At 38.7% G+C, this 14500-nt stretch overlaps 1 protein-coding gene across 1 annotated transcript in view; it reads right to left on the bottom strand.

Moving 5' to 3' along the window:
• Positions 1-14500, bottom strand: part of ATXN7 (ataxin 7) — a 358110-nt gene that overhangs the window by 13128 nt on the left and 330482 nt on the right. The window contains exons 9-10 of the mRNA XM_053689391.1: positions 12002-12200; positions 5621-5742 (exon numbers count right to left, since the gene is read on the bottom strand). Coding sequence (XP_053545366.1) covers positions 5621-5742; positions 12002-12200 — 321 coding nt within the window. The remainder of the gene's footprint in view (positions 1-5620; positions 5743-12001; positions 12201-14500) is intronic.

Below are 14500 nucleotides of genomic sequence, written 5' to 3'. Positions count from 1 at the left end.
TTGACACTATAATTTTTGTAGGTGTACACCTATTTTTTCTATTTTTATATTTTTTCTATTGGATATTTGAATTTTTCCACTATTTGTATGAGCAAATGCACATAAATTTTTTATTTGTATAACTTATTTTTTTCACTGTATACCCTATTTTCAATGTATTTAATTAGGGTTCAATAGGATGCAATGCTTAATACCATTGTGATTTAGGATTGTCAATGCTTAACATCATTGTCATTTATTATTGGAAATCTTTCTTTTCTTTCTTATTTCATTTGTATAATAAATACGTATAACTTTTAATCGTAAAGGTTTGGGTTTTGAATTAAATAGAATCTTCCCTGACCCTACTTAGCAGAGATCCCTTTTTTAGGTCATCTCAGCGCTCCTTTCAGCTACTACCTTTTTGTTTCTAAAAAGATCTGGTCAAGAGATCTTGCATATAGGAGCTACAGTAGTAATACTCTATGGCGCTGGAGACTTACTCACTACTTTGATCTTTATTTTTCTTGGGTTGTTTACCCTTGTCCTGGTTTACCCTTAGGCCTGGTTGGGTCTCCAGGTGGACTTGGCTTGAGAAAAATTCCCTTCCTGTTTAGTGGAAGAGGGGATTCCATTGAAATTTCGAAAGGAACGAAAATTACTCTGTCGTCCCCTTTGCTTAGATGTCTTATCTTGAGGGAGGAGATGACCCTTACCACCTGTAATGTCAGAAATGATCTACTTCAAGTCAGGCCCGAACAGGGTCTTTCCCTTGAAAGGAATAGCCAAGAGCTTAGATTTAGAGGACACATCCGCAGACCAAGATTTTAGCCATAAGGCTCTTCGTGCTAAGATGGAGAATCCTGAATTCTTAGCCGCCAATTTGGTGATCTGAAAGGAGGCATCCGTAATAAAAGAATTAGCCAGCTTAAGGGCCTTAATTCTATCCTGTATTTCCTCTAAAGAAGTCTCAGTCCTAAGGGACTCTTCTAGAGCGTCAAACCAAAAGGCAGCCGCAGTTGTGACTGTTACAATGCAGGCCGTCGGTTGCAAAAGAAAACCTTGATGAACATAAAGTTTTTTGAGAAGACCCTCCAACTTCTTATCCATGGGGTCTTTGAAAGCACAACTGTCCTCGATAGGGATAGTTGTACGCTTAGCCAGGGTAGAGATAGCTCCCTCCACCTTAGGGATCGTCTGCCAAGAATCCCGCACGGCGTCAGCTATAGGGTACATTTTCTTAAACATAGGGGAAGGGGAGAACGGGATACCCGGTCTTTCCCATTCCCTAGCAATAATTTCTGAAATTCTCTTAGGAACCGGAAAAACGTCAGAATAAGAAGGGACCTCTAAGTATCTGTCCATCGTACTCAATTTCTCTGGAGGGACCACAATAGAGTCACAGTCGTCCAGTCACCATACCTCCCGTAGTAACAGGCGGAGGTGTTCAAGCTTAAACCTGAAAGACATCACTTCCGAATCTGTCTGGGGTAATGCACTTCCTGAATCCTGAAGCCTCCATACCCCCTAATTCAGAGCCCTGAGAGGGTACATCGGAGATCGCCATCAAAGCATCAGAAGTCGCAGGGACCACCTGGGCCTCTTTCCTACTGTGTTTACCTTGCAAAGCTGGTAACTTAGATAAAACTTCTGAAAGAGTGGATGACATAACTGCAGCCATATCCTGCAGAGTGAATGAGGCAGACACAGTTGAAGAACACGGCGTCGCTTGAGCGGGCGTTAAAGGCTGTGACGCTTGGGGAGAAAGTTGCGGCATACCCTGAATCTCATCAGTCTGAGAATATTCCTTAGATACATCTTTATTAAAGAAAATTTGTTCTTTACACTGTAAAGCCCTTTCAATACATGAGGGACAAAGCGTAACAGGGGGTTCCACAATGGCATCTAAACACATAGGACATGTACTTTGTTCAATGTCATCCATGATAACATAAGCAAAGGCAAGCTTGGTCAAAATACTGATAATATATTGTAAAAATCAGTCAGATTAACTTTTTTTTTTAAATTGAGGTTGTGCGAGAACAATGCAACTTAAATTAAACATCACATCAGTAAAACAAATAGAGATGTTACATTTCAATTTAACAATTTCTATATATGTAAAAAGATAAAATTCTCAATATGAAGTATCCTATTAGAAAAAAAACAGAAAACTGGAACCTCGTTTTCTTAATTAGCAGTGTGAATGATCATATTTAGACCAATGAGCTCGAGTTAGTTGGGCAATTGACATGTTAAGTGAAAGCAAAAATGAAAATATGGTTCTACTATGTAGATAACATGGTAAGAATTATAAGTATAGGTAGGTAGATTGCGGCATAGACAAGAGAAGCCGCGTAGTTAGACCTCCTGAATTAGGAGGTTCATTATGGGGATGGGGGGGAGGTGGGAAGTTGAATGCGATGAATGGGGTATATAGCTGAGGAGGCATTTAAATTGTAGAGTATCATAGGCTGAACAGGTAAACCTCAAATAATGACTCATCAAACATTTTAGATAAATATCAAGGCTGGTAACATGAGGTCTGATGGGAAAGTTCTAACAATACTAGCGGTATATTATGGATTTTAGATCTGTTATTACCTTAATAGACAAGATAGCAGTATAGTAGTCACATAAGAGAATCCTATACCAGAAATATGTACCAGTGTGTGGCCAGGATGTAAGATTAGTCATATGTGCAGGAGATAATGAAACACAAAACTCACAAAAAGCCACGGGTACAGCCATGTTTGTCCGACATTTGCAAGAGTCCCCGCGAGGCCAATCATGTGAGTAATAACTCCAGTAAATCGCCGTAAATCATCCCCGGCTCTAATACTCGCCCCAAAGAAGGCCTTGAATGTAGAACCTCTCCTTAATGCGAATCCCTCAGGCATTCTCAGGCGGGCAACTTGCAAGGGAGGTTTCACATAGAGAAGCGAAGCGGCCGCATCCCAGCCCATCAATGCATTCACATCGCCATCAGCTCGGTAGGAAGCCTGCGAGTCTCGCCTCTTATGTTTACCCGGGAGCTGTTTAAAACGGTCAGGCTTCAGTTCAGATGGAAATCCTTTCCCATAATATTGAGGGCTCACATAGTCTGCTACAGGATCTGCGGTAATAGTCTCTACTAGGGTTAGGCTGCACCCTTCCTTAGATTGAGCGTTAGTTGAAAGGATTGAAGTGTCAAGGCTGCAATATATCTTCTCCCGAAATTCAGCTAGTAGCTGTTGCACCTTAATGTAGAAGTCCTCCATATTTGCTAGTATCGAGCTGCGTCTATGCAGTCATCTAGCACTGCTGCCTCGTGGTCGCTCAGGTCAGTGTAGATTCAAATGGTTGCTGTAACGGATAGTTCAAAACCTGCCAAATGAGTCTCCACAGAAGCAGCGTAGCCTAATTACAAGTGTAAACCATAAACTTTGTAAGGGTCAGGTAATCATATCCCCAGAGTTGATAATTTTTGCAGGAGCTCATGTAGTGTGCGTCTTTTCTCCTCAGTGGCTGGCTCCGTCCCCCCATCAGTCAGATGAACTTATAATAAAAAAAAAATGTTAAGAAAAAAACAACCTTCTAATTAAAGCCCGATATATAAATATGCAGAGATAAAGCTGTATATATTTATATCCCACACTCCCTGAATGTGAGCCTTATAAATGTAACACTGGAATTCCAGAAAAAATTAAGCAGTCACCCTGCCGCAGTTCCGCTGCGGCTCCTACCTGCCTCCACGTGACCAATCTTAACTCCTCTAGAACGGCGTCCCTAAGATAGTTTGTAAGATTCTACAACAAGCAGGCTTAGGAGCCGTGAGGAGATGCTGCCAACCGGAACTCAGTCGAGTAAGAAACTGCACGGCTAAGCGTGCAACACTAAGCCCCACCCCTCGTGGGCGGAAACATGCCACACAAACCCCGGGAAAAATAAGTACAGTACCGCCATGTACCGGAATCTAGTAAAACACTTCTCCAACGCCAGCACTACCCCCAGCGTCAGCAATCTCTATAATATAATAAAGATAATAGAGCCAAGCCCAATACAATACAGGTACATACCCACATAATGTCCCAGCACTTCTAGGCTAAATTCTAAATGCCAGAGTGTCTGGATATTAATCAGTATGTCGGTTCTCATTCATCTCAAGCTAATGAGAACCTACATACTGTCCAAGGGAAGCCCTTAGGCCCATAGCCCCCAATATCAAAGCCAGAGTACAGTCGGTTCTGAGATATGCTGCAGAGCCCCAGAGTAAAAGACTGCGCTTAACTCCATGCTGAGGAACAGCATGATATTCTCACAGTGTCAAGAAGTCCACTCTTCCTCCTGAGGTCCTGTGAAGGCAGAAGGGTCTTAGTTAACATTCTCTAAGACCATACACAGAAGAGCAGCACAGGTATGGGAGGTGCAGTGAAGCTAAAACTCCACCAGTTCCCACAGTCTGAAAGGCTATCACTCCAGAGGCTGTCCTATAGTAAAATAGTACATTTTGGCAGCATTTAAAAACAAAAAACTCTTGATTGAAGTATCCAAACTAACACCTCACTTTACCTCTTCCTATCACTAACGCAGGCAAAGAGAATGACTGGGTTGGGAGGGAAGGGAGGAGCTATTTATGCAGCTCTGCTGTGGAGCTCTTTGTCTCCTCCTGCTGACCAGGAGGCGATATCCTACAAGGATGAAATCCGTGGACTCATCGTATCTTGTAAAAGAAATTATATTTTTTCCATTGCCCACAGACAGGATGGAGTTTTTCCTGCAAGATCCATAATCATAATGCTACAACATGCTACACAGCGGTTTTATGATTAATGCAATAAATCATCCAGTTAGAGTGTAAGCTCTCTAAGTAACAGCTCACCTGCAATTCCTCTGTTCCTACAAAAGAAAATGTTTGAGTGCGATGCCCCTTTGATATCTACTGCTTTTAAAGGGATGCGCTGAAGCAAAAAATAACATGCTCTAATTTGCATTAAAGTCATTTTTGCATTAAACAACCATATGTAAAATGTGTTTAACCTCCACAAAGGGGTTAAATATAAAGGTAAAGTCCTGGATGGCTGGTGACATAATAAAGATTGCGGTTCCCAAGCAGGACTTTACCTTACATATGTGTTTATCTTACAAATCAGAGCATGTCGTTTATGGTTTAGAATCTCCCTTTAAAGTGATGGTAAATCCTAGTGATTTATCAGTACTATAAATAAAATGGACCTTCAGTCATGAAGTTTAAATAAATGTATTAAGCAAGTACCTTTATTTTGTCGCAATACTATTCCTAAACTAAGCACTTCCGTTCGCCCACAGCCAACTTCATTTTTTTCAACAAGGTGACATTTACACCTCTTAGCCAATAGCCGTGCATCAGTGTCCTATGGCTAGCACGGTTATTGGCTAAGAGGTGGAGAAACATCACCTCATTGAAAAAAATATTTTTTGCTTTGGGCGACAGGAGGAGCTTAGTTTAGGAATAACATTGCAAAAAAAAAAAAAAAAAGAAGTATTTGTTTCATACATTTATTTAAACTTGACGACTGAAGGTCCCTTTTATTTACAGCACAGATAAATATTAGCGTTTTTCAAACGCTAGGATTTACCATCACTTTAACAAGAGACTAAACATGCACACATGTTCATATACCTCCACATCTGTGAGTTCAGATGCTTGTCCACCATGAAGTTAAGTGCACATCTGATGTGGTCCCACCGCTTGTCGAAGACGTAATATCCTCTTCCAATCTGTCGACTTCCAAAGGCGCAATACTAGAATAATAATAATACATAAATAAATAAAATAAAAAAAATACAAAGTGCTGAAATTAAATTGATGAATTGGTTCACAAGCTGCAAATTTACTTTCTATTTTGGGAAAATTGGGTATAAATAGAAACAAGTCCTTGCAAAGTAGCACATGGCACTTAAAGGGACAGTTTACTCAAAAAATTTCTCCCCTTTAATTTGTTCCCAATGATCCACTTTACCTGCTGGAGTGTATTAAATTGTTTACAAGTAGCTCCTTTACCCTTATATTGGCATTTGAAATAGTTGATTTAGCATGTGGTATCCCCACCTATTCAGAAAGTTTGTGGCCGCGCGTACCAGCTATAGATAAGCTTTGTAAACACAGCCAGCAGAAGAAATTACACTCCCAGTGTGATAAAGCAGAGATAAGATAATAAAATGCTTATTTTCCATTGTTCTCTCAAAGTATTGGTGATTGTTTTAAGGACAGATATAAGCTAAAGAAGCAGGTATATGTGCACAATGTGATACAGTAATGAGATCTGATTATACCTACAAGCTCAACCTATTTTATTAGGCTGTGGCTTCAAAACACAAAATCAGAGCTTTAATATACACAAATAAACCTTAAAAAGCAAATTTTCATACATTTTTTACTCTACAGTTGGTAAAAAAAGCAATTGTAAACACATTAAGGGAAAAACTATTTTACAGTATACTGTCCCTTTAATAATAACAAAATCTGTGGTTAATATGTTTCTAATCAAAAGCAACCATTAACAACGCAATTATAAACAGCAGGAGCACAAATACTGTTCTTAAAAAGAATCGGAGCATGAAACTTTTAAATTGATCCCCTGTTGGAGGTTGCCCTTCGTATCCATAGAACCTTACAATTTGCAGAGATATGATAAGGAACGCTGTGGTATGTGAAGATCTGCATCAATACAAACTATTTGATTTATAGGTTGTATTAATAATGATTAGCACTTGGTAATTTAAAGGGACATTAAACACTTTGAGATAGTAATATAAAATGCTAAACTGTATATATGTATATAAATATATAAAAAATTCTACAATATACTTTCACTATTTATTTTTGTCAGCTTTTCAGTTCCTGTTAGAAATGGAAGTGCAGAACACGGTTATATTCCACACAGCCATTAGCTGCACACTCTAGTGACCTATTTATAACTGTCTCTAATTGGCCACAGCAGAGAAGGTAACCTAAGTTACAAAATGGCAGCTCCCATTGTTTTATAGACACTAAAACCTTACCCTTATTTTGTCAATATTTAAACAACTAATGAAACTTTAAAAAATAAATTTACATGTTATTCTAAGACTATTTTTTCAATGAATGTATCATTTTATGTAGCATTTATTTAGTGTTTAATGTCCCTTTAAGAAAGTTTAAAGAAATAGAGCACCAACACAGTTAAAGGGACAGTACACTGTAAAATTGTTTTTCTATAAATGTATTTTAAATGACTTGTAATACCAACTGCAGAGTATAAAATATTTGAAAAATTGCATTTTCGGGTTCATTGGTGTATCTGAAGTAGCTGATTTTGTGCTTTGAAACCACAGCCTATTACAATGGGTTGAGCTTCAGGTAATATCAGATATCATTATGTTATCACTTTCATGTACACAGACTTGCTTCCTTATCTTATATTTGTCTGGAACACCAAAGCTCAATACATAGAGAGAACAATGGAAAATTATCATTTTATTACTTAACGATCATGCCCCCCACTGATGGTGTAATCTCTTCTGCTGGCTGTGTTTACTTAGGCTTGTCAATAGCATATACGCCAGTATCAAAACTTTCAGTATAGGTTGGGAAACCACAAGCTAAATCAGCTATTTCAAATGCTGAAATATGAGTAAAGGAGCTACTTGCAACCAATTTAATACACTCTAGCAGGTAAAAAGGATCATTGGGAATAATTTAAAGGGGAGAAAGTTTTTGGGTGAACTGTCCCTTTAATAAGTAAAACCATTCATATCTTATACGATTTAAAGGGACATAAAAGTAATTATCATGCTAGACAGTACAGTACCAGTTCCCTATTTTAATCCACTTTGCAACAATGTGTTTGAAAAAGGGCATTAGCTGTTTTTAAAGGGATATTGTACACTAGATTTTTCTTTGCATAAATGTTTTGTAGATGATCCATTTATGTAGCCCACCTGGGAGTGTTTTTGTAACAATGCATAGTTTTGCTTATTTTTAATACATTGTGCTGATTTTCAGACTCCTAACCAAGCCCCAAAGTGTCACATGTATACATGCGTTTACAGACTCCTGCTGGCTCCTGTTTGTCTAATCTGTCTTTTCATGTGCAGGGAAGGGATGGGGGGTGGGGTGTCTAAGTTTTTAAAAGGTTTTACACAGGATTTTTAGATCAGTATTATCCGTGCATATTCTTCTTTATATTTGTGTATATTACATGCAGTTATCTGAAAATCGGTGTATGCTGTCCCTTTAACGCCAAGACTAGCATATTGTGCATGCACCCTTATTGGCGAGTGTGCACCATGCACATGTCTGTCAATCTAGCACAATCTAGATCATATGCACCAATCAGTGAATAAGAATGCTTGAAAAAAATGAGAGGCTAAAGGATATTTTAATGTACTTTACTTTGCAAAGCCTATTAAAATATTTAACACCTGTACTACTAATTTTTTCTCTTAAAGGGTTATTAAACACTGAGAATGTAATATAAAATGTGTTATGTGTTGGGGGGGGGGAATAACCTATTCAATATATATTATTTATTTCGTCACATGTTCCCCGTAATTTAACTTGTGGGATTTCCAATTCTATAAAGTTAGGAGAGTTGTCATGTCGAAACCTAGGTTTCTCTTATCTAATCTCTTCTGTTAATTACGACATATAAAATGTGCAAAAATGGCTATGTAGAGTATAGAAATGTTAAAGGGACATTAAACCCTGATACATGAAATGATTAACATTGGTGTATTTCACACAGCCATAGATGTGTCTCCAATTGCCATCAGAGACAAAATTAGAGGAGGTAAATCTAGGTTCCAACATAGAGACACCATTCCTTTGTAGATACTAAAATATTTTACACTTATTACTTCAAAATGTAAAAGATGAATACAAGTTACATCAACCTATTTTTCTAAAGCTTTGCTTTGAATACATTATTTCACAAAGAAATGATCAAATATTTAAACTAATTACACCTAATCTAATAGCCCCGAAATAAAAAAACCCCTAGTCTACAATAAACTGCCAATGGCCCCAACATTAAAACCCACCACCCACACAACCAATCCCCCCAAAGTCTTCATCCAAGCGGGCAGAAGTCTTCATCCAAGCGGGCAGAAGTCTTCATCCAGACAGCATCTTCTATCTTCATCCATCCGGCGTAGAGCGGCTCCATCTTCAAGACATCCGGTGCGGAGCATCCTCTTCTTCCGACGGCTCTTCTCGAATGAAGGTGATGTCATCCAAGATGGCGTCCCTTGAATTCCGATTGGCTGATAGAATTCTGTCAGCCAATCGGAATTAAAGGTGAAAAAAATCATATTGGCTGATCCAATCAGCCAATAGGATTGAGCTTCAATCCTATTGACTGATCCAATCAGCCAATAGGATTGAGCTCGCATTCTATTGGCTGTTCCAATCAGCCAATAGGATTTTTTCACCTTTAATTCCAATTGACTGACAGAATTCTATCAGCCAGAATTCAAGGGATGCCATCTTGGATGACGTCACTTAAAAGAACCTTCATTCGAGAGGAGCCGTCGGAAGAAGAGGATGCTCCGCGCCGGATGGATGAAGATAGAAGATGCCGTCTGGATGAAGACTTCTGCCGGCTTGGATAAAGACTTCAGCCCGCTTGGATGAAGACTTCTGCCGGCTTCGCTGAGGATGGATGTCGGGTCTTCAAAAACTGTAAGTGGATCTTCGGGGGTTAGTGTTAGTTTTTTTTTAAGGGTTTATTGGGTGGGTTTTATTTTTAGCTTAGGGTTTGGGCTGAAAAAGAGCTAAATGCCCTTTTAAGGGCAATGCCCATCCAAATGCCCTTTTTAGGGCAATGGGGAGCTTAGGTTTTTTAGGTAGGTTTTTATTTGGGGGGTTTGGTTGTGTGGGTAGTGGGTTTTACTGTTGGGGGGGTGTTTGTATTTTTTTATAGGTAAAAGAGTGGATTTCTTTGGGGCAATGCCCCGCAAAAGGCCCTTTTAAAGGCTATTGGCAGTTTAGTTTAGGCTAGGGTTTTTTTATTTTTTGGGGGGGGCTTTTTTATTTTGATAGGGCTATTAGATTAGGTGTAATAAGTTACAATATTTGATAATTTCTTTTTTTATTTTGTGTAATTTGGTGGGGGTTTTTTGTAATTTAGTTAATTGTATTTAATTAAAGTAATTTATTTAATTGTAGTGTAAGGTTAGGTTTTAGTGTAACTCAGGTTAGGTTTTATTTTACTGGTAAATTTGTATTTATTTTAGCTAGGTAGCTAGTAAATAGTTAATAACTATTTACTAACTAGTCTACCAATTTAAAATAAATACAAACTTACCTGTGAAATAAAAATAAAACCTAAGATAGATACCATGTAACTATTAGTTATATTGCAGCTAGCTTAGGTTTTATTTTACAGGTAAGTATTTAGTTTTAAATAGGAATTATTTAGTTATTGATAGTAGGTTTTATTTAGATTTATTTTAATTACATTAAAGTTAGTGGGTGTAAGGGTTAGACTTGGGGTTAATAACTTTAGTATAGTGGCAGCGACATTGGGGGCCGGAAGATTAGGGGGTAGGTAGGTGGCGGCGATGTCTGGGGCGGCAGATTAGGGGTTAATAACTAATGTAGGAGGTGGAAGATTAGGGGTTAATAACTAGTGTAGGTGGCAGCTACATCGGGGGCGGCAGATTAGGGGTTAATAAGTGTAATGTAGGTGTCGGCGATGTCGGTGGCAGCAGATTAGGGTTAATAAATGTAATGTAGGTGTCGGCGATGTCGGGGGCAGCAGATTAGGGTTAATAAATGTAATGTAGGTGTCGGCGATGTCGGGGGCAGCAGATTAGGAGTTAATAAATATAATGTAGGTGTCTGCGATGTCGGGGGCAGCAGATTAGGGGTTTATAAATATAATGTAGGTGTCGGCGATGTAGGGGACGGAAGATTAGGGGTTAATAAATATAATGTAGGTGTCGGCGATGTCAGGGGCAGCAGATTAGGGGTTAATATAATGTAGGTGTCTGTGATGTCGGGGGCAGCAGATTAGGGGTTAATAAATATAATGTAGGTGTCTGCGATGTTGGGGGCAGCAGATTAGGGGTTTATAAATATAATGTAGGTGTCGGCGATGTAGGGGGCGGAAGATTAGGGGTTAATAAATATAATGTAGGTGTTGGCGATGTCAGGGGCAGCAGATTAGGGGTTAATAAATATAATGTAGGTGTCTGTGATGTCGGGGGCAGCAGATTAGGGGTTAAATATAATGTAGGTGTCTGCGATGTTGGGGGCAGCAGATTAGGGGTTAATAAATATAATGTAGGTGTAGGCGATGTCGGGGGCAGAAGATTAGGGGTGATTAGACTTGGGGTTTATGTTATGGTGTAAACATAAATTTTGTTTCCCCATAGGAATCAATGGGGCTGCCTTTACGGAGCTTTATGCTCCTTTATTGCAGGTGTTAGGCTTTTTTTTAGCCGGCTCTCCCCATTGATGTCTATGGGGAAATCGTGCACGAGCACGTAAAACCAGCTCAAAGCAGCGCTAGTATTTGGGTGCGTTATGGAGCTTAATTTTGCTCAACGCTCACATATTGCCTACTAAAGCCGGATTTTTGCAAACCTGTTAAAGCAGCGCTATAGGGAGGTGAGCAGTGGAAATAACTTGCAAGTTAGCATCGAGCCGCTCATAACGCAAAACTCGTAATCTAGCCGATAGTTATTAACCTACCCTCCCCCAAGATAATCTTCAAAATCTGGCCGTTAGGGAGGTCTGAGGACAGAAAAACCCTACTTTAACCTATTGCATATTAGCAGACTTGTCTATTCCTTCCATATTTTCCTTGCAACACTGAGAAAAATGAATTGCAACAAGTGATTATAATACATTTTTTACTGTAATAGATTTATATTTGATGCTTTATCATTATCAAGGGTCTAAAAAAATCATGGCTAATAAAATCTTATGTCTAGCTCTTAAAATATATAATGGAAATTCTACTCATTGCTTCCTAAAAAACGACTAACTTCCTGACAGGCAAACATGAAAACTTACAGCTGCCGGTCGAGGATGGTGGTCTGAATAATGACAGTCCAGTCTTTCAGCAGGTTCTTCTTTTTCGTCCCCTTCACCCTCGTCACTAGATAACCTGGAGGTTGGCTCAGTTGCAGACAGCAGAGGATGGGGGGATTCGTGCACAGATGGAGAGTCGCTTGGGGCATTTCCACTGTGCTGCACTGGGTTCCCTGAAGGCCTGAAGGTGTGACATAATGCAGCAATAAATATGACATCTGATTCACACTAGTATAACACACACATTCATGCCTATGCATTGCGAGCAATATGAAACGCTATCCAGATGCGAGAAATTAGATGGAAAGCTGCACTGAAACAGTGTAAACATTTTACTCTTTTCCTGCACCAAAACAAACATCTATTATCCAAAAACAACATCTCTTTGGGATATACATGAGTAATGCATGTATTGTCACTTAAAGGGACAGTCTAGTCAATATTAAACTCATGATTCAGATAGGGCATGCAATTTACTTTTATCATCAAATTTGCTTTGTTCTCTTGGTATTCTTTGATGAAAGCTAAACCTAGGTAGGCTCATATGCTAATCTCTAAGCCCTTAAAGGTCATCTCTTATCTCAATTTATTTGGAGTTTTTTACAACTAGACAGTGCTAGCTCATGTGTGCGATATATATATATAACATTGTGCTTACTACTGTGGAGTTACCTAGGAGTCAGCACTGATAGGCTAAAATGCAAGTCAAAATAACTGAAATAAGGGGCAGTCTGCAGACGCTTACATACAAGATAATCACAGAGTTAAAAAGTATATTAATAACATAATTTATGTAAGAACTTACCTGATAAATTCATTTCTTTCATATTAGCAAGAGTCCATGAGCTAGTGACGTATGGGATATACATTCCTACCAGGAGGGGCAAAGTTTCCCAAACCTCAAAATGCCTATAAATACACCCCTCACCACACCCACAATTCAGTTTAACGAATAGCCAAGAAGTGGGGTGATAAAAAAGTGCGAAAGCATATAAAATAAGGAATTGGAATAATTGTGCTTTATACAAAATCATAACCACCACAAAAAAAGGGCGGGCCTCATGGACTCTTGCTAATATGAAAGAAATGAATTTATCAGGTAAGTTCTTACATAAATTATGTTTTCTTTCATGTAATTAGCAAGAGTCCATGAGCTAGTGACGTATGGGATAATGACTACCCAAGATGTGGATCTTTCCACACAAGAGTCACTAGAGAGGGAGGGACAAAATAAAGACAGCCAATTCCTGCTGAAAATAATCCACACCCAAAATAAAGTTTAATGAAAAAACATAAGCAGAAGATTCAAACTGAAACCGCTGCCTGAAGTACTTTTCTACCAAAAACTGCTTCAGAAGAAGAAAATACATCAAAATGGTAGAATTTAGTAAAAGTATGCAAAGAGGACCAAGTTGCTGCTTTGCAAATCTGATCAACCGAAGCTTCATTCCTAAACGCCCAGGAAGTAGAAACTGACCTAGTAGAATGAGCTGTAATTTTCTGAGGCGGAGTTTTACCCGACTCAACATAGGCAAGATGAATTAAAGATTTCAACCAAGATGCCAAAGAAATGGCAGAAGCTTTCTGGCCTTTTCTAGAACCGGAAAAGATAACAAATAGACTAGAAGTCTTTCGGAAAGATTTAGTAGCTTCAACATAATATTTCAAAGCTCTAACAACATCCAAAGAATGCAACGATTTCTCCTTAGAATTCTTAGGAGTAGGACATAATGAAGGAACCACAATTTCTCTACTAATGTTGTTGGAATTCACAACTTTAGGTAAAAATTCAAAAGAAGTTCGCAACACCGCCTTATCCTGATGAAAAATCAGAAAAGGAGAATCACAAGAAAGAGCAGATAATTCAGAAACTCTTCTGGCAGAAGAGATGGCCAAAAGGAACAAAACTTTCCAAGAAAGTAATTTAATGTCCAATGAATGCATAGGTTCAAATGGAGGAGCTTGAAGAGCCCCCAGAACCAAATTCAAACTCCAAGGAGGAGAAATTGACTTAATGACAGGCTTTATACGAACCAAAGCTTGTACAAAACAATGAATATCAGGAAGAATAGAAATCTTTCTGTGAAAAAGAACAGAAAGAGCAGAGATTTGTCCTTTCAAGGAACTTGCAGACAAACCCTTATCTAAACCATCCTGAAGAAACTGTAATATTCTCGGTATTCTAAAAGAATGCCAAGAAAAATGATGAGAAAGACACCAAGAAATATAAGTCTTCCAGACTCTATAATATATCTCTCTAGATACAGATTTACGAGCCTGTAACATAGTATTAATCACAGAGTCAGAGAAACCTCTGTGACCAAGAATCAAGCGTTCAATCTCCATACCTTTAAATTTAAGGATTTCAGATCCTGATGGAAAAAAGGACCTTGAGACAGAAGGTCTGGTCTTAACGGAAGAGTCCACGGTTGGCAAGAGGCCATCCGGACAAGATCCGCATACCAAAACCTGTGAGACCAT

This window comes from Bombina bombina, chromosome 7 (genome assembly GCF_027579735.1).
Source record: "Bombina bombina isolate aBomBom1 chromosome 7, aBomBom1.pri, whole genome shotgun sequence".
Lineage (NCBI taxonomy): Eukaryota > Metazoa > Chordata > Amphibia > Anura > Bombinatoridae > Bombina > Bombina bombina.
Note: the sequence above shows the minus strand (reverse complement) of the source record. Positions and strands in the feature narration are given on the sequence as shown.